Source organism: Sorex fumeus, unplaced genomic scaffold (genome assembly GCF_029834395.1).
Source record: "Sorex fumeus unplaced genomic scaffold, SorFum_2.1 ptg000002l, whole genome shotgun sequence".
NCBI classification, from domain to species: domain Eukaryota; kingdom Metazoa; phylum Chordata; class Mammalia; order Eulipotyphla; family Soricidae; genus Sorex; species Sorex fumeus.
In genome coordinates, this window is record NW_026606059.1 from 3,607,931 (window position 1) to 3,628,739 (window position 20,809).

The 20,809-nt window shown below is 50.4% G+C and overlaps 1 protein-coding gene across 1 annotated transcript in view; it reads right to left on the reverse strand.

Moving 5' to 3' along the window:
• RB1CC1 (RB1 inducible coiled-coil 1) overlaps positions 1–20,809 on the reverse strand; it is a 60,611-nt gene that overhangs the window by 18,816 nt on the left and 20,986 nt on the right. The window contains exons 6-15 of the mRNA XM_056109696.1: positions 18,240–18,442; positions 16,385–16,814; positions 13,104–13,274; positions 8,881–9,065; positions 8,564–8,750; positions 8,393–8,474; positions 7,920–7,981; positions 6,341–6,444; positions 5,039–5,165; positions 3,053–4,950 (exon numbers count right to left, since the gene is read on the reverse strand). Of these exons, the coding sequence (XP_055965671.1) occupies positions 3,053–4,950; positions 5,039–5,165; positions 6,341–6,444; positions 7,920–7,981; positions 8,393–8,474; positions 8,564–8,750; positions 8,881–9,065; positions 13,104–13,274; positions 16,385–16,814; positions 18,240–18,442 (3,449 nt within the window). The remainder of the gene's footprint in view (positions 1–3,052; positions 4,951–5,038; positions 5,166–6,340; positions 6,445–7,919; positions 7,982–8,392; positions 8,475–8,563; positions 8,751–8,880; positions 9,066–13,103; positions 13,275–16,384; positions 16,815–18,239; positions 18,443–20,809) is intronic.

Genomic DNA, 20,809 nt, shown 5'->3' on the forward strand with positions numbered 1-20,809 from the left:
GGTCGTTGAGTAGCTTGGACAGAGATCAGCCACAAAATCGAAAAGACTTACAACCTGGCACTTTACACCGAGAACGTGCCAACCACTCTCAACATGGGATCCCCCAGGAACTTTCTGGGACATGGCAAGGGGAAGGATCTTCAGGGTAACACCAGACGGTATGTCCTTCCCACCTGATGGTGGCAGACCAGGAACTGAGATCACCAACACGTTGCACGTTTAGTCCTGGTATCCTTCACTCTTTCCGTGAGAAAGGGAAAGAGCAGGTGATCTTGGAATAACCGCGACGTGGTCACTCGGAGCCCCTGGCCAGCGCTTCTCGCATGCGCCTGCCACTGCTCCAGGGGGGCTGGGCTACCCGGCGTTCTTCATGCCACGCTCTTTTTCTGTACAAAATGACAATCCTTGGTCATCAAGACCCTGGGCTGCTCATACACAGTTTCTTAGAAACGATCTATGTGCGCCTGGTTTCACGATGACAACAGAGCCAGGCCCGGACCTGGCCCCGGGCCCCAGGCGGCAGAGCTGAGGCAGGAGGAAGCGCCCAGCACCGCCAGGTGCGGCCCCCAACAACGAAGAGGATTCATCACTCACGAACAAGGGACACTCTACAAATGGAAGTTTTATCAAGTGTGTATCTGACACTGAAAGGACAACATGTATCAAGTGGGTGAGTATGTGTGACGCCACTGGAAACCGTGCCAGGGCCGAGAGAGCTCAAAGGGGGAAGTCGGGGGGACTGGCACCATCTCCGTGCCCCTCCAGCAGACCCTAAGCAACCTGGGTGTGGCTCCGAATAAACACACGCACGTCCAACTGCGAGAAGAGAAGCCGCTGGGGCGCACACACCGGCACATCGGAGACCCGCCTCGGTGCTGGTCAAATGACTGCCCCGTGGCGCTAGGGGTTATGCACGAGCGATACACCGACGGGGAGCGCAAGGGCCCAGCAGACACGAGTTAACAGGGGTCTGGAGCCGGCACCAATTATGCAGACACAGTTCCACCACGGAACCCACGCTTAGGAAACCGTCCCCTGCTGGAACCGCATTTCTCATCAGAAGTGAAAACCACCAGTGAGCCCCCAGAAGGGCTACTTTCGACATTCCTCTTTTCCACACACAAGTGAACAGCTGTATTTTCATCGTACGCGTCAATCGGTTACTTGAGCAGAATGAAAACAGGAGCGAATGAGAACCCTGTAAGTCAAACCAAGACAGAAAACAAAGCCAGCTCCTCTAGTTCCCATTCTCACTTCCCACGAAAGCGACGACAAATATTTGTGCTAACAGTAGTTGATAGTTTTATACGACTCTCTTCTAAATGTGAATCTCTACTACACAAAACGTCAATATGATTCGTTTATTCAACAAACTGCTTTTGGGTCACCAGTGGCTTTTGAGTGGACACAAAGGTCTTGAGACCAAAGGAAGAAAACCCCATGAGCACGGCCTTTACACAAACCACATGAGCATGGCTTTTACACATGGCAAAGGGAGCACAAACGGAGATATGTGACACATCTTACAATGCTTGCTGTCTAGACTTTTTCAAATCAGACCCAATGCCGTTCAGTCCAGAGGAAGGCAGCTCGGGAACGACACACGGACGGGAAGGCGCTCAGATCACGGGGCCCCAACGCTGCCAGGCCACGCGGGTGAGGGTGCACCTGGAGCTGAAGGCCACGGAAACAGATTCAGCGATGACTCTGGCACCTCGTCCTGATTTTTAAAGACGTTTCCCCTACGTCCCCCTCTCCCCACCCCTACTTCTGACGGCAGTTGTTTTCCCTTGGCCCGAAACACCCCCAGGAGACTGCGTCTGCACAGATGGAGAACGGGCATTCACTCTACACTGACGGGGATCGTGGGTCACTTGGAGCCGTGGGTGAGGCATCTCTGACCCCAGGACCTAGGACATAGGCAAGGGGAATCACAGTAGACAGAAGCAGGACGTTTCAAGTGTCTTTATTTTGAAATTTCATTCCGGGCAGAGGCGGCCTGGAGGGCGGCTTGGTCTGAAAGGGTCTTTGGTGCCTGGTGCTTGCTAGCCCGCCGGTGCCCTTCCCGTCCACATTCCGTCTGGACAATGACGCCGTCTTTATTTCCCGGAAGCGCCAATGAAATTTCAAGTTTGTCAAGGAAAGAAACACGCGAAAACTTTGGAAAGAAGAAAGGCAGCTGGGCGACCTGCAGAGTGCCTCGGCCAGATGTGGTTTCGGTCGAGGTTTAAGGGCCACTGAGGGCTACCGCGGAACTGCAGCGGGGGCTCCAGAGACCTTCCTGAGGGTCCAAGCAGCTTCTCAGGGCCATGGAGAGCCACGGACTCGCTTCAGCTTCTGTTTTCCCGTGATTTCCCTGAGGGCGTTCCTGGCCTCCAACACTCCAAACCTTTGCCCTTCGCTCGGTAAACATTCACACAGGTCCGGCGGCTACATTCAACCCCTACCCCACCTCAAGTACAGACATTCTGTTCTCAGGACAGGTAGACTTAACTGGAACCCATCTGTGAGTCCCACACAGCAGGGCCATCACAGAGAGGATGATGCCAGGAGGAACATATATCTATATGTAGATATATATGTATATCCCTACAAATATCCCTTACAAACTTGTAAGAATGATAGAATGATAACGTCCTAGAAAACTTTATTATACTACGAAACCCCCACAAATGTTAAAGGTCAGAAACACCGCACCATTTTCTCTGATCAAAAACATCATGTAGTAACAAAATCAAGATACAAAACCCCCAAAAAGATCACTGTACAGAACCTGGAATTTAAAAACATAATCTTCTGAACCAGAGGAAATAAATAAAATTGTAATATAAAGAAAATAACAATCATGTAATGCTGTACATCTGTACAACGAGGCTATGTAACGCCGAAGACTGCTCGGAGGCAACTGTCACGATCTTAAGCCACATAAGCACCGAAATGATCCGTTTCCATATTCACGTAAGGTAATGAGTAAATCAAGGCACTACGATTCAGACACAATTAAAACGGAACTGGCTGCATTTCATGATTACAAATTAAAGTGAATTCTTACCTTTTTGCTATCTGAGTCTCAAGGTGCTTAACTTTTTCTAACAACTCTTTCTCAACCGCTTCTCGCTCCAATTTAAATTCCTTGAGGGCAGCCTGAACTGCTTCTTCCTTCTCACCGGTGAGCTTCTGAATCAGCTGTTCTCTGTCCTGTTCCTGGCTCACGACAAACCCCTCTCTGTCTTTCTCCAGTTTCTGGATGATAGCTTCGTACCTCTCTTCTTGTTGGCTCATTTTTTCATCTTTCTGTTTTTCAAGAGCTTTCAACTCGGAGTCCAATTTTCTCTGCAGTTCGCCGATCTCTTCTTTCAGCTTCTTTTCTATCTCAAAGGCTTGATGATGCAAAGAGGTCACCTTGCTTAGCTCCGCTTTAAGCAGATCGGACTCTTCTTCGTGTCTGCTGATCAACTCTGAAATGCACTGATCTTTCTCGATGGTCATCAAAGTCCTCAACTCCCCCAGGCCCACCTGATAGCTCTCGTTGTTATCCTGGATCTTCTGGCGAAGCTGGCCGATTTCCGTTCTCAGGTTCTCCGTCTCCTGCGCCAGGAGGGACTTCAGGGTCTCCTTCTGCTGGGCTTTGCTCTCTTCCAGCAGCATCTTCATCTCATCCGTCTCGGCTTCCTTCAGCGCCAGCTCCACCTCGAGCTTGCACCTCGTGTCGGACAGGCTGGAGACCTTCCGCTTCAGCTCCTGCAGCTGCTGCTCCTTCTCCTGCGTGGCGGCGGCGTGGGACGCTTGGATCTGCTCGATCCGCTGCTGGCTGTCCCGCCTCAGCTCCTCCAGGGACTCCCGGTGGTCGGCGCGGGCCCGCTCGAGCTCCTGGGCGTGCCGGCCCTGCAGGCTGTCCTCCAGCTCCCGGAGGCGGCTCTGCTCCAGGCTCCCGAGCTCCGCCCTCAGCAGCGCCAGCTTCTCGGCGTTCTCCGCCTGCGCCTTCTTCAAGTCTTCCAGCGCCGTGGCCCGGGACTGCCGGAGCTCGCTGATCTCGCGGTCTTGCGTCTGCATGATCTTCTCCATCTCTAGTAGCTTCTGCTCCTTTTCGGTCTGCAGGCAGATGACGGCTTCTTTTTCGTGCTTCACCAGCGCAAACTCGTTATCTTTGTTCTGCAAGACCTCCTCGAGGCAGACCAGCTCGCCTTTCAATTTTTTGATTTTGTTTTCGCTTTCCTCGCTCTCCTTCAGTAGTGTCTCGAGTTTACCTTCGTACTCACTCTTCAAAGACTGTAGTTCGCGCTGGTGCTTTCCCGTTAGTGTTGCTTCCAGGGAGCATCTGACTTTCTCAATAATGTTCCGTATTTCTACAGCTGTGCACTTGAGAGAATTCGAGAAGTCACACTGCTCTTTCTGCACCAATGTTCGGAAGTGGCAGAGGTCCTCCTTAATGGTCTGGATGCTGAAGTGAGAGTCGTGGGCCACCGCGCGGCATCTCTCCAGCCGGGCGGTGAGAGCGTGGTCTCCCGAATCCTCCTTCCCACACACGTTCGTATCCTGCATGCGCCTGCTGTCTATTGCGTTGATGACCGACGAGTACAGGGACTCCACCATCATCTCTGGGCTCTGCGGGTCGCTGATGGGGTTCGGGGACGAAAGGTTCTCCTCTATCACGAACTCGTTCACCGCAGACATGAAGTCCGACTCGGGGCTCTCGGCTAAGGAGTCCAGGTCTAAGGACGCCTGGTGAATCGTCTGCTCTATGTTGGGGTGGGGGATGGTCTCAAAGTCAAAGGTATGTGCGTCGATGCTGTCCGGAGACAACTCTTCCAGGGGGCAGACCGCAGGGCACAGGGGGTCCTGGACAGTGAGCGGAGGAGGGCTTCTCGGTGAGGTAGTAGTTGTGGTCCCCGGCGCGCTTTCCCTCCGGGGCGAGGAGGCGGACTGGGGGGAAGTCGGACCCACGGACGCCTGCAAAGACAGGGACAGCTTTAGGACGGGGCGGCGGCACAAACACTTCCCACTCACAAAGTAAATGACCACAAGCAGCGGCATTTGCCTTTTGTTCACTCAGCAGGTCTGTGATGGTCTGGGACATCTCGTCCAAACTCTGGGCTGCCTTGACCAGGTTGTGGAGCGCGAGAACGTGCTGGTGTAGCGGTTCAAAGTCACAGAGTAAAGGGACCCTGGAACAGAAGGTGACAAAAGCAGGTGTTTTATTTCTTAACCAAACAACGGCCAAGCAGATACACAACTTAAATCCACGCTGGAGTAACTGCGGCAAAGACACCATCGGTTAAGTGTTCAGTAAGAAACCTCCCACGGTTAGGAGGACTGGCCGACGGTCGGAACCGACCACGAGTGTGTGTGGGGCTGAGGGTAGGTGAGACAGAGAAGAGACCAGGGTGGCGATAATAGCTGGGGACGACCACACTGGACAAGAGCGGAGGGTTAAAAGTAGGTAAGGGGGACGGGGGAGGGCTGGAGCAATACCGCTGCGGGGAGGGTGTTTGCCTTGCACACGGCCGACCCAGGTTCGATTCCCAGCATCCCATCTGGTCCCCTGAGCACTGCCAGGGGTAATTACTGAGCGCAGAGCCAGGAGGAATCCCTGTGCATTGCCCGGTGTGACCCCCCACCCAAAAAAAAGATGATAAATAAATGAAAGTAGGTAAGGGATACTCCTGGGAACCTTTCAGTATCAATATTGCAAACCACAATGCCCAGAAGGAGAAAGACGGAGGGAATGGGAGAGGGAGAGATACAGAGGGAGAGGGAGAGAGGGAGAGAGATCGATTGATCCTGGGGGAAAAAAAAAGAAATCTTCCACAATATTCAAAGTAAACATAACTACTAAATAATAAAACACTACTTGTAGATAAGGCATCATTTTCTAGTCCCAAAAATTTCCTAAAAAAGCAAAAATCGCCGTGAAACATTTCTTTATCCTGGTATCTCTCAAGAGAACTCACGCTACTTTGCAGAGTTTAAAAAAGGGAACGACTCTGAGAGTGGGGCCCGAGGGTCCCAGCGTGGGCCAAGCCTCGAAGACTGATGTGAGCTCAATCCCCAAGGCGCGCCCAGGAGTGTTCCCGGAGCAGAGCCGGGAGTAAGCTCTGAGCACGGCTGTGTGCCTGCGGCCCCCAAACGCTTCACATGGGAAGTGGGTCAGAGGTTGGAGTGACATCCTGAGGCCCGGGCGACCAGGCAACTGTCTCCTGCCAGCTCTCGGGCACTGCTGACAGAGGCCCAGGCCCGCGCGCACAGGATGGGACGGGGGTCTCTGCCCGCACCCTGAGCCCAGCAGCGCCGAGCCATGCTCGGAAGCCCCCGCCCCCAAACAGAACAGAATCAGACGTACCTGAGGAATGGCTGAACTTCTGAGGGACAAAATGATTGCAGGAACTGTAAATCTTTCAATGAAATATCTGGAAGTTCACAGTCAAACTTTCGAGGCTTCTGAGTCTGTACAGAAAAAAGAACCGATCAAAATAGACACAGGTCACCACTATCAATGCTTTTTTCATTGTAATTAAATTCAATAAGCAAAAGGTTCAAAGTTGAACATGACTGACACTCAATGCAGCACCAAAAACAAAGAGCGATTCAAGGACAACCCTGGGCTAAGCCTGAATTGACCTACACACACCAGGCCCCGGAGCCTTTCCCCGGGGGCTAATCAAAAAACCTCCCAAGAGAGGAAGTAGCTCCCCAAAGTTTTCAGCTCATGGTTGAAACAGCCAGGGCCCGGGACAGGGGGCGGCCAGTCCCAGGCCTGCCCTCACGGCGCCCCTGCGGGCGGTCCAAAGCCGCCACCGAGTCTCCAGCCAGGCTCCACTCTCTGGGAGCAAGTGGCACACGGAAAGTCACCTGCTGAAAATTCAGGCATGCGCGCCTGAGGCAGAAAGCTGCAGGCCACCTGCCCCGCTCCCACGGCCACACCCCACAGCTGCCGCCCAGCTCAACCCAACTCCAGGGGCACCCTGCGGTGAAGAGCTCTGGGCTCCCTGCAGGACAGAGCCAAGCTCGACAGCACGGCACCCCGGGAGGAGCACGGCAGGTGGGACGGGACGTGGCGGAGAAGGCGACCGGCCACTACCGACAAAACAGAAACACAGAAAGCAGGCCCTGGTCATGCCACGAACCCCCACAGGAGGAATCAACGTCTGCACCGCGAGACACAGCAATTTACACGGATTTTCTTCGAAGGGAATATTTTTTTTAATCAGGATTTTCTGTTAGCAGTTCAGTGGTAACAAGTAATCTCGAATAAATCGCGGTGGGCCTACTATGGGGTAGGCTGGGAAGGTGGGAGACTGGAGACAACGGTGCTGGGACTGTGTTGGAATACCGAATGCTGAAACGAATCGGCATGCACGACTTTGCAGACAGCAAAGTGTACATAAAGTGCAGGGGGAAAGTTTTACATGATAATTGTAACTATTTCATGTAAGCTCCAAAATAATTAGCACAGGATTTCTGTACAAGTTTTACTAATGACAGGTAAAGCACGATCATTTCCATAATGAGATCCAAATGTAAAATAAAACTTAGTGCGATATGCTTTAGATCCCAGAGTCGAAAACTCAGGTAAATGAGAATAAGCATTTTCTTATACTGTGTGAAAGGGTTCTATTTTCCTTACTTACACAGGTAAGAAGAATCATACAGCAGTCACAAATTGCTTCTTACGGATTTACTTCCTGACCATTCTGTCTGCCATTTCTTAAAATTTTGTTGGAATAAGCCAAATGAAGTGAAGATACTCTACTTCCGAAACAGAAGCCCGGGATCAAAGCAGCTGTATAGCGGGGCGGGTCTTGCCACGCACGCCAGCCCAGCACCCGCATGGCGCTCTGACCACGACCAGCGTGACCCAAGAACCACAAGTGAAAGTCTAAACACAGAAGAGAGCGCCATGGATTTAAAATCATACATACACAAAAGGAGGGAGGCCAGGAGTCCAATCCCCTAAACAGGCGATTTCTTAGGAAAGATTTCCCTGCGGAAAGAAATTAACAGTGTGGTTATTTTCTAATTGTAAGGTTAAAAAGTAACGAGTTTGGGGGAAGCAAAAAAAAAAATCTTGGGTCATATTTAAAATGTAACAGCTCAAGAAACCTTAATGTATATCAAGAGCTCAATGGCACTATCACATAAAGATCCATGCCAATAACATAAAAAAAGCTTGTCTTCAGAAATTAAATTTTTAGGGGCCACAGCGATGAAGCAGAGTGGGTAGGGCATTTGCCTTGCAAACGGGCACCCCAGGTTTCATACTCGGCATCCCACAGGGTCCCCTGAACCCACCAGGAGTGATCCCTGAACACAGAGCCAAGAGTAAGCCTTTAGCATGACGAGGTATGGCACCGAGCCAACTCCCCAAAACTACGTATTAATTATAAACACTCACTGAATAGTTTCCCAAAGGACTCCCTTTTTGACTTTTCAGCTTCATATAATCGCTTTCCATCCTTCACTAAAGCACCAGCCCACTGAGGGAAAAACAAACAAACAAAAAAACATGTTATCACAATCAATTCATTAAGGCTCCTGTCTAATGAAGAGAATTCAATTTGCATACCTCCCTGTAGTGTTTTATGAACATTTTCCTCCTGACTACCTCGACGACAGCTAAGCAGTACATCTGTGGAACTGTACTCAGAGCTTCGACGATTCTGACTCTTTCCAACAGCTCGATCACGAGGCGGAGCAAAGCCTGCAGTTTCTCTCCATCCTGGTCGGCATGAAGCATCACAAAGCAACACCACCTGCACGACCAAACCAAGACGCGCAAACCCCTGAGTTCCGAGACAGTCAATCAATCCGACACACCTCACTTAGGAGAAATAAAAGTATCAATGCTAAGCACCCTCAATCAAACAGGACAGAATCACTTACTTCAGTCTGACGTGAAGGTTATTAGCTAGTTCTTGTTTGGCAGTGGTACACTTCTGTTTAATATCCAACAGTTTTCTATGATTTTGTAACATAATCATCAGCTGATTCGCATGACTCAAGCACAAATCAGGTAATACAGACGCATCTTTCAAGTTTTCAGCTCTCATCTGATTAGCTAAAAATCCCTTGGAGAGAAAAATGTTTAAAGGATATTAACTCGAATCTAGAAAAATAAACACCCAGGAGAACAATCTGCGTTAAATATGACCCGTTCTACTTTTGAATGACACTTTCAAACCCCCACTTTCCCAAGCGCGGCAGGTGTGTTTACAGGACACACCCACAGCTTCAGACTCCCACCAGCTCATCTTGTTCCACTTGCAATTGAGAAAAAAGTGAAAGCCAGGAACTCCAATGACACACTTACCTAGAAGTGTAGGTGTGCAGACCCCTTATAACTGGTCTGCGTGGGACGCAGAATAACGGCAAATGGCACAATCTAACCAAAGGCATTCAATAGTATAATACTGTATACGTCGACAATTTAAAAAATCATTGTCTTTGCACCATTAACTAAGAAGTTAATTTGCTCTGCAGCAATTCTCAACTGTATTTTTCTGTGTATTAGTGTCAGCATCTTTAGAAACATCAACTACACTATCAGACCTTAGCACATCTGTTATTTAGAAGGAAAATAATTTTTATATGGTTTTCTTGGCCACCCTACTCATTTTCAGAGATGGACTCTACACCACTACTTTGCCAAAAAGAAATGATGCTTAGACTCTAAATTAAGTTAAATACACCATACTTAAGCCTTCTTCTGTATGTGGCACTTCAGCCAACATGGCCGACCCGAGTTCGATTCCTCCGCCCCTCTCGGAGAGCCCGGCAAGCTACCGAGAGTATCTCGCCCGCACGGCAGAGCCTGGCAAGCTACCCGTGGCGTATTCAATATGCCAGACACAGTAACAACAAAAGTCTCATGATGGAGACGTTACTGGGCCCGCTCGAGCAAAACTGATGAACAACAGGAGGACAGTGACAGTGACAGTGACAGTACTAATAGGCTATTCTCAACTCCACAGTTCTCGGGGCTTACTCTTGGCTCTACACTCAGGAATCACTCCCGAAAGGACTTCAAAACCCTGGAGGTGCCGGAATTGAACCTCAGTTGGCTGTGTGCATGACACTGCCAAGCCACTGAAGGCGATCTTATGTGGCAGTTTCGTTATCAAAATGCTCAACTGCAGCTTTCATTTTACGTATTTAAAACTTTCTGTAGTGTTATTTCAGTGTGTCTACTTCATAATAAAAAGCAGTTACAAATGATTATCACTGTATCACTGTCATCCCGTTACTCATCGATTTCCTCAAGCAGGCCCCAGTAACGTCTCCATTCGTCCTAGCCCTGAGATTTTAGCAAGTGCCACATTCGAGGTTCTTTCAGGATCAGGGGAACGAGACCCATCATTGTTACTGGGTTCTGGCACATTGAATACACCACGGGGAGCTTGCCAGACTCTGCCATGTGGGCAGGATACTTTTGGTACCCTGCCGGGTTCTCCAAGAGCGAGAACTAGACAATAAGAGGTCGCGCGGCTGCGAATGCTTTAGACAAATGTCTATAAACCTGCTTTCAATAAAATAAATTCTTTATTAAATACACCATCTTCCATGCAACTAGGTGAAAAATCCTTGACATCCTTTAGTACTACTATTTTTTCTGTGAAGTTAGGATTTGACAGTTCCATGCTCTGTATGGTCAAAAGAAAATCACCGAGCAGACTGAGAAAACTGAGAGCGGATCTTCAAACTCTACTACGTTCTGAACTTTGCTAGACTAATAAGAAGTCAACTATTATGGCAATATTCTAGAGAAGTAACAATGACCTGCCACTTCCTACAGTACTCACAGCCCCCTTCAATATACATTACATGAACTTTCCTTTTTTCCTTTTTGGGTCACACCCAGCGATGCTCAGGGGTTCCTCCTGGCTTTGCACTCAGGAGTTACTCCTGGCAGTGCTCAGGGGACCATATGGGATGCTGGGAGTCGAACTGGGGTCGGCCACATGCAAGGCAAACGCCCCACCCGCTGTGTTATTGCTGCAGACCCATTATATGAACTTTTGGGGAGAAAAGATTCCCTGTTATTTCTAACTGTGTTAGCAGTCTTCAAAAAAAGGCAACTAGAGAAATAATTCATACTAAGTAAGTTGTCTAGGTTTCTGAAGATTGATGAAGTTTCTCTGCTAAGTCAAACAAAAAACATCCTAAAGACGTGACTTACTCTTTTAGAGCTGTTTGATGTGGTCTTGACCATGGAAGATCTCCAGAATAAACCCCTTTCCGTGACTCCTTCCCCTTTCTTTGCTGGAGACTATTCAAGCTCTCACCACTCTTCCCCCTCTAACGAATAATACTCAGAAAATACGACTGAGCTGACCAAGACTACAAGGTCAGCAAAGGATGTCCAGGGAAAGAAGTTTCAGGGAAATTCTCTCTACATCCCCCCCAAAGCCAGGCGTGCCCGTGGCCCCTTCAGCATGTCAGTCACCCACGTCGTGTGTGTGCCCCCTCCCCACTTGGAGTCTCTATCGAGTCCAGCTGATCGGCGTCTCCCTCTGATGCCTAGATTTCTTTCTTACAGTTTTGCTTCCAGCATGTGATCAGACAATCCAGGTGTATAAATGTATCCGTATATTACAGAAGAATATAAACAAAACTCACTGAGTAATGAACTGGATGTCCAAGCTGTACTACTTCAGTAGAAAATTAGTGAAAAAAAAATTACTAAAATGTACAAATAATTAATTTGGTTAGAATAAGGTATTTCAATTTTAGTATATGTGCTGCCGAAGCGAGATATCGCTGGAGCGATAGCACAGCGGTAGGGCGTTTGCCTTGCACGCAGCCAACATGGCCGACCCGAGTTCGATTCCTCCGCCCCTCTCGGAGAGCCCGGCAAGCTACCGAGAGTATCTCACCCACACGGCAGAGCCTGGCAAGCTCCCCGTGACGTATTCGATATGCCAGACACAGTAACAACAAAGTCTCCAATGGAGACGTTACTGGGCCCGCTCGAGCAAATCGATGATCAACGGGAGGGCCTTTACCTTATCTTTAAGGTATTTCAAGGGTTCAATCCTGTAAGCCTCTGCAGCTGAGAACGCCAACAAAAGCTGCCAATAATTTAGACATGAAGACGTCTACTTCTAGCACAAGACATCAAACACTCAATGTCCCCAAGATCACTATACGGAATATTGTAGTAACACTGAATTTTACATTGGTCTGTACTCGGGACTGTTTCAAGATCAAGCCGGGAATATGGCCTAATGGGAGAGGCCTTGTACATGAGACCCGGCTACACTCGATGTCAAAAAAAAGTTGACAGGTCGGAAACGCAGCAACAAGAGCTTCAGTTATTGACTCTTCGAAATTGCAGTTCTCTCTTTTGGTTATAAATCTTTTTTTTTTTTTGAGGGGGGGTATAAATTCTTTTGGTTATTTACTGACAGGAGTAATTTCTGAGTGCAGAGCCAGGAGTAACCCCTAAGCATCGCTAGGTATGACCCAAAAAGCAACAACAACAACAACAAAAAATCTTGGGACACTGCTGTAAATCAGACGACAAAATCCAAATTTTAAGGCAAACGCCCTACCCGCTGTGCTATCACTCCAGCCCCTAAAATTCGGTGCCTTACACGCAGTGGACCCGGGTTCAATTCCCAGCATCCCATATGGTCCCCTGAGCACCGGCCCCGCCAGAAGTAATTCCTGAGTGCAGAGCCAGGAGTAACCCCTTGAGCGCTGTAAAGCGGGGAAAAACATCCAAATTTTAGTTCAATCTTGAAGACTTTATATTTTTCTTGTGCTTTGGGAAAAAAATTGCGTGTTTCTTTTGACTTTTTTGATTTTTGCAGTGGGGGGGGCTAGAGGTACTCAACTACTCAAACGATCACCTTACAACATTCATCAAGACATGCAAAGATCGATTCTGGGCTGCTCAAAGCACTTCCCTAGTTTTATCCCTTCGCTGGCATCTAGCTTCGGCTCACTCTGACAAAACTAAACGCCAAGGGCATGCCTCTTTGTTACACGGAAACAACAGTGGCGCATTAGCAATATCCAGGCGCACGCCACACTCCCAGGGAGGCCGAGGAAAGACCTTCCAGAACCCCACCAGCTCCCCCTCCCGAGGGGGGCGGAATAGGCACCTGAGCGAGTTCCTTCTGCTCGTTCACCAGGCGGCTGCAGCTGGCGATCATCTGGTCCAGGGCGTACAGGCGGTCCTCCAGCCCTTTGATGGCTTTCATGTTCTGGTTATCAAGTTTGGCGATAGTCTGACGGCACTCTGCTATAAAGGGCCGAATGATCCTCGGATCAAGCTAAATGACAAGGAAACAAACAGGAACGAGAATTTCAGCCAACGCCACACACCCAAGGTCTCTCATACGCCGCTTCAGAGGGACAGACAGAAACAAACATAAGCGAAAAACGTGGAAAAATCTGCGTTAATGAAACTGTGACACTGCTGTCTGGAATAAATAAATGGGAACGTGATTCCGGGAATTACACCCGTCAGTCAATTCTACAATCCGACTGTTTCTGACATCCCACAGAAAATGCTACAGGCGGTTTACATTACACAAAGCAGAGTCAAAACTGTCATTCATTCTTTGGTTATTTAAAAAAAAGCCAAGCCAACATCCCCGTAAAGTATCAACATCTTCGCACTTAGCTGAGCTACGCTCCACCTGCCACATCAATGACCCTCTCCTACTGGACTCCTCAGTTTTCCCGTCCCCTGGCTGAACTGTACAAAATTTCCGGTTCTCGGAGCGCATAAAAACTTCCTCCACTGGGGCTAGGAGCAGCTCGACTGGGAGACGGCCGTCCGCGTGAAGCAGACAGCGTCAGCCCACCTCCACACCCTCCCGACATCCTCTCGACACCCCCTCTCCTTTTCAAGACTCTGCCGAGGTCGTGAGGTCTCCTCAAGAGTCCCTCAGCCACCTGGCCTGAAGGGGCCCTTGCTCCTTCGAGCTGTGGCACGCGTCTCTGCTGCTTTTCAGTGGCTCCTGCTCTCTGACTGACTGACGAGAGGAGCACCAGGACCGTGCTCCATTCCACGGTTAGCGCCAAAGCTCGCCATGTCCCCACTTTTCCCTTTCTGTCCTGGCAGGCGGTCCGCCTTTGGCCCCTGCGGGTGGGAGTGTCTGGGCCACGTCGGAAACCGCTCGGTCATCTCCCCTGCGGTGTTGGGGGTCAGATACGGCGAAGCAAGAGGATCCAAACTGGCCGCGTGCAAGGTGCAAAGGTAGCACTACCCCGCCGCTACCTTTCCAGCTTCTACTGCCCAGCCCTTTTCCAATTCAAATTTGCAAGTTGGATAAAAAAAAAATAAGTCTCTACAAATCTAACAGAGCAGTGACTCTAAAGATCGAATATCAAGGACACCCGGTGACATTTCAGCATGTCACAGTTCACTGCAAGTATCACTAAAAGGTGGAATGGAAGAATATTTTGTGACTCAATGTCTACAAGTTGTACACGTTAGGACTTGGGATTTTGTCATGAAAGTATGGACAGAAATTACCGTGGGGGTGGGGGCCAGAGAGACAGTACAGGGGGTAGGTGCTGGCCCTGCATGAGTTCCACCTCCGACACCCCAGGAGGTGAGCCTGAGTGCAGAGCCAGGAGGGAGCCAGCACACTGCCAGGTGTGTCCCCAAACAAAACAGAAAATAATGAAACAAAATATCAAAGTGCTGATGCGGTAAATCACACTAGTGAAACTACCCAATACGTACAGTACAAAGTACAGTAGAAATATGAACAGTTCTTCAAAATGAGCTTTCATTGCGTTAAGTGAATTTAAAAACAAATTTTAAGAAGCTTATAAACTTGTACTGTAGTTACTATTTTAAGTAAAATTAACAAATTTTATAACAAGTATGAACAAAAGCATCATGGTGCTCTGATAGTAATCATGAAAAATGAGACGAATGTACCAATATGCAGAAATGACACTACTAATGTTTGTTTTTTGTAGGTATAAATTCCTGTGAATATTCATAATTTTGTTAGGAAAAGCTGTTGTTTTCTTCCCTCGTATAACCACGCAAATATATCTGGCTCGCGTAGATTTAAGTTCAATCAACAAACAAAACCAATTTCAAGTTCTTTCAACCAGTGACTCTCCTCAAAATGCGCAGCCCCCTTCTCTGACTCATGGAACTGTTAAGAATGTGACTTCAATCATCGTAGTAACGATCTCGCTCTTGACTTCACACATACCACAAATTTTCTGGCTACTAAAATAGCCATAGTTTAGTCAGGAATACTCACTTGTCAGTAGTCTTTCCATAATGTTATGTGTCCTACCCTGTCCTAGAAAATGTCTTAACCGAAGCCTTCTGTAACATGCAAATGAAATGCTCACGTAAAAGGACTCGTCAAGGAAAGAGATATTGCCAGAATTAAGAATCACAGACTGGATTTTTTTCTAAGTATCGTATTTTATTGCCCTGTCATTTGAACAGCTATACGCTACTTCAAAAAACAAAAATCTATCAGTAACGCAACAGTTTTCCCAATGGAAAGCTCTATCTCCGTACAGCTCAGGCGCAGTGCCTCATTAACTTCCTTTCTAGATCTGAAGATTTACACTGCAAACTAATGTTTACAAGTAAGATTCAAAGACTTACGTATTCCCCACATTTTAAAGTCTCTATAAGCAATCCCTGAGTTACAGGAAAGGGAAAGTTATCCCCAAATGAAGCTCACTGTAATTACGTAACTGAAGCGACCCTTGGAGGGCTGGGAAGAGACAGTAACAGGATCAGGATGCTCGCCTGGCGTGCCGTCAACCCGGCTTGACTCCTGGCACCGTGCAGGTCCCCAGTGCACTGCTGGGTGTGGTGCCGCCCCCCAGCCCCCCAACACAGCGTGAGGCCAGAGACCGAGTGAGGGGTGAGGTGCCTCCTTGCGGGCACACCTTGCTCCATCCCCGGTGTGCAGGCCCCTGGCCCCCAGGAGCGACCCCTCGGAGAGCCAGCAGCTGCGCATGGACCACCCACCACCCCCTCCAAGAAGACGCCCCACGGAATAAACTCGTTCGGAACTTCAAAGTATCTCAGGGAGCCGCCACCTGCTCCAATACAGAGTCCCGCGCCATATCGAGGCTTCGAAGTTTAAAGTATCTCAGGGACTGCAGCGTTTAAACCTCCTCCTTTGAGAAGGAGTTCTCGCTCTAGAGCGACGGTTAGAATCACATTAAGGACGTCGACAGTCCAGAAACCTTCTGTGGATTAACCACACAAGCCTCACGCACGTGTCACTGGGTCGTTGTCAGCGTAAGGAAACCTTCTGGACACCATAGAAAGGTCAGAACCGGCCCCAGCGAACAGAGCACGGGTCCCGCGCGAGGCTCTGCACTGCCCTCAGAACGCCGCAGGCGTCTTCCTTACACATCAGATACGCAGCCCCAGACTCACCCTGCTCATAGAATCGAAGCACTTTCTGACCAGAGACTCCACGTCGTTGGGTCGATCCTGCACGTTTATCCAGTCGAGCAGGGAGACGTTGAACAGAGGCAGACCCCCGTCCTGCGCCTCCGCCGCCGCGGCGTCCTCCTGCGGGAGCGGACTCTGGCCAGACTCCCCGACTTCCTTCCCGCTTCCGGCATCGGCCGCCTCGGGGGCGCCGGGGTCCCCGGCCCTGGGGAACGAGGTGGCCGGGGACCGGTCGGCTGTCCGAGGCGTCTCAGGGGAAAGCACCAGTTCAGCGGAGGTTCTCAGCGCGGCCTTCTCGGGGCGCTCGTGCTCAGACACGGAGTCCAGTCTCCCCAGACACTCGCGGTAGCTGTGTCGGGTCAGGCACTCGAGCAGCGGGATCTTCGCCATCACGGACACCGCAGTTCCTAAGCTTAAGGTACACAGCGCCCGTCAGAGAGCACGGCGGCTCCCGTCCAGAAAGGCCGGGCCCACACTCCTCGCTCACTTCAGACTCCGCACCCCTTACTCTCCCGGTGGGACACTAGCCAAGACAGCGGCAGAGGCCGTCAGCTACTCCCGCCCCCGGGCTTCCTGACCCCACGGCCAAACAAAAGCTTGTATTTGGCTCAGACCAGCAGTTGAGTCTCCTGAAAGACCTCTCTGACTCCTAAAATTTTCAACCCGCTGTATAGAATGGTATTACGTAGGTATAATAGAGTCATCTACTTAAGCAAGCATTCTGGGTTTTTCTAGTCCTTTGTTAACAATGCATGATCTTGCATTCTTTAAAACTATGCCTCTTGCATATAGTAATAACAATATATGTGAATATATTGATAAATAAAGTCTGTTGGGTCAAAAAAAAAAAAACCCATCCGCACCACCAAACCAAGCACCCTGAGTGAGGGTCACCTGGATCGCTTGTTAAAAACAAGGGGCCAAGGAAAAATGGCTGAAGGGATGGAGTGACCACAGGGCCCACCCCTGATCCCTGCACGGCAGAGGGCCGGTGGCCGCGGGCTCAGAGCACTGTCCCTGGGCACTGCAGAGGCTCCGCAGCCACTGGCTCAAGAGCACTGTCCCTGGGCTGCGCAGGCACTGGGCAGAGGCTCTAGGAAGAGGAGAGAAGGTGACTGCCCCCAGTGTCAGGGCGCAGGGGAGGGGGCAGTGGACACACGAGGGTCTCCCGCGCCACCTGCTGCTGCTCACTTCCCCGCGGGCCCATGAAACCAAACCAAACCACGCACCAGAAAAAAACACCTGAACGAGGCCCAGACTAAGGGGCTGACCTTTCATCTTGGCAAGTCTGTCGTATGGGAATAACCAAACAGAATACTTAATTTCCTTATTATTTTTGAAAAATTTTGCCCCTTTCCTTTTACGCTTATCTTAAAAAAAAAATCAAAAACAAAAACACAAAACATTTGCCCTTACTGGAATGTAGGTTTACTGGAAACTTAAGAGAGGAGGGCGAAGCTTCTCGGTTTGATCAAACAATATCTCAAGCCTCTGAAATAAAAACACAAGGAGAAGGCAGCCTGGGGGCAGAGGGAGAGGACCCTGAGGCCACCTCGAGCCGGACACCCGGGCAGGGGCAGCCCTGGAGTCGGCAACCGGCAGCGACCCCCGCTGAACCGGCTTCAGCGCGCCCAGAGGGCGGCCCCCAACAGAAGCGGCAACGCAGAGCCCTGCGCGTCTGAGACCCGCGAAGACTGCCTGACCTTGGCCTACGAAACGTCACCACCCGGCTTCCAAATGGGCCTCGACTCAAAACCAAAATGCTACCACCAAGCCACCAAGACTCTGGAAGGAGCCCGGGAGGGGAAGGCCCCTCGGAGCGGAGCGGCAGACATACTGCGTGAGCTTCAGCTTGATGTCCTCGATGGACTGCAGGTAGCCGGCGTAGGCGCTCTCGAACTTGGCGAGCAGCCGCTGGTAGGAGCTGGCGCAGTCCTCCAGGTTGGCCATGATGGCGGCCCAGCCCTGGTGCTGCAGGTGCTCGTCGTGCACCAGCCCCTCGCAGAAGGAGCACAGCTTCTTGGCCACCTCGTACATCTCCTGCGGGAGGGGGAGCGTGGGGAGAAGACAGTTCAGTGCTCGCGTGCACGCCCGCCCGCCCGCCCGCCCGCCCGCGCGCCCACGTGGGCCCGTCGTGGCATTCCGGAACCACTGCAAAGAACACCCTGTTTTGGCAGGCCTGCTGCTTCTCTCGGGCCCGAGAGGTGAGCAAGGAAACGCTGAGGCAAGAGCGGCCGAGGACACCCAGGCCCGATACAGAAAGCGAAAACCCAAGCCCGATACAGAAAGCGAAACGTCTCGGCCAGGGCAAGGCCACTCCCCCTGCAGGAACCGACCCAAGGGTAGCACAAGGCTCTTTCCCTCAGTGCATTCGACCACAAAGGAAACATCCACAGGTGTAACAACCAATGGTACACAACTGAAGTTTCCTATAAAAACACAGCACTGAGACACGAAATCTCTTTGTACTTAGGGAAAGATCGATATGCACGATTGAAAGCTAGGGTGCCAGGTTCACGAGTGAACTGTTTCTGTGTGAGTACAGACACAGACTCATCACGGGGCCAGAGAGATAGGACAGCAGGCAGAGTGTCTGTCTGCCCGGCACACAAGTGACGAGGCTTGATCCCAGCAGCCCACACCGAGCCGCAGAGCCGCCAGGAGCAATCCCGTGGAAGCCCCACGCCAGAGACCAGCTGCGGGTCCCCAAGGATCTCAACGTGGAATCCTGGGAAAGGCCCACGTGTGGGGTTCTGGCGGCAGGAGGCCTTCTGGAAAGAGCAAACACAGGTGCCCCAAGGCCTCGACACTGGCTGTACATTTGGAGTCCTTGGGATAAGCAGGCAATTCTTAAACAAGACTCGAGAGCAATACCGCTGGTAAACTGGCCGTGAAACAAGGAGAATTTGTTCCCGTCACAAGATAGCATCAGGTAAAAGAAATGCCATCAGCGGCTGGGCATATTTTAACAAACAAAAACCAAAAAGGGTCTTCTATGAAAATTAAGTAAGGACACATATAAATCGATTACAAGGAAATTAACAATCCAATTTAAAAGAGAACACAGTATTTTCGCAGAAGTTATACAAAAACCTCAGAAATACATGACAAATACATGACATCTGGTCATCTTGCTAACTACCATGAAATACAAAAGAAGCCATCATGGCCTAAGATCACAGACGTCTCAGATAATGGGTAAGAGGCTCCAAATAAAATCCAGGGTGTATAGAACAGGAAAGAGGCCCAGGGCCCAGGGCCGGAGCAGGCTTTGCACTCGGGGCCCATGGACACCCCCCACCCCGCCCCAAGTAAAGCTGAGATTATCAACCGTACTGCACTGCTATAGGAGCCAAAAACACTAAAACTTAACAACGTGCCAGAGATAAAACGGTGCGATAAAGAACGTACAAATCAGGGTAGTCACAACAGCCTAAAGCTGGAAACGCTCTCCTACAGCTGGGTGAAGTCGGCCAGCTACAGCAGTCGGGAGCCGGCTGCGTCACGGCATTCTGGCCACGGAGAAACCACGGGGGCAGGGCCCCCGGAGGAAACACCCACAGCCACCTGGTGTGGCCGGTCATACCTGGGAGCGTCGCGTCAATCAACTAGTGACACACGGGCCAGGCGTCTGCCCAGGGCGCCTTCCCAGAAAGCCTGTGTGCGTGAAGGAGGCAGAGCACCCATGGGGCAAAGGCACGAGCGCAGCCCAAGGACAGACAGCTCGGGAGAGCCCAGGCAGGAAGGAAAACGGAGGCGGCTCCCGCTGAGCTCGGGGAGAGGAAAGGCAGGCCCAGGCAAGCGCCAGGGGACTGGTCGGCTCTCACGAGAAAGGGACGGTGAGCACCGAGAGGAGAGCCGGCAGGCACTGCTCAGGGGTCGCTGTTTTCATGCTCCTTTTGCGAAAACGCATTGAAGAAAACGTACGATTCACATTTTCATTTTCTATCATTTAATAAGCTCAGTAAATAAGAACTGTACTACTTATCAAGGTACAACGAAAGGCGAGTTCCTAGACACGCCACCAGTCAAAGGGGTGACCAGACTTAAACTTGACTAACTGAAAAGCGACTAGGACCGACTCAATGGGACTCGAGCAGCACGCCCAGGTTACTGTAAGACACCAGCTACGGGGGCGTGTGTCGGGAAACCTCCCACACTACGGCCCCCTCACCTGACTCTCACCCCTCCACAGTTTTCACTATGCTGATGCTGGTCCCTGATCCTCCACATACACTAGAAACCCATTTTATCTAAAACCAGGAAAGCCCAAAGCTCCTCCGGCAAACTCCCTTCTCCCGTGGAAGACGCTTCATGGTGGCGACTTGAACTAGCATTTGCTAAGTTCCTGAATATGAGGAATGTTCATTTTCACTTCTTCCATTTCCCCCAATTACTCTTTACTGA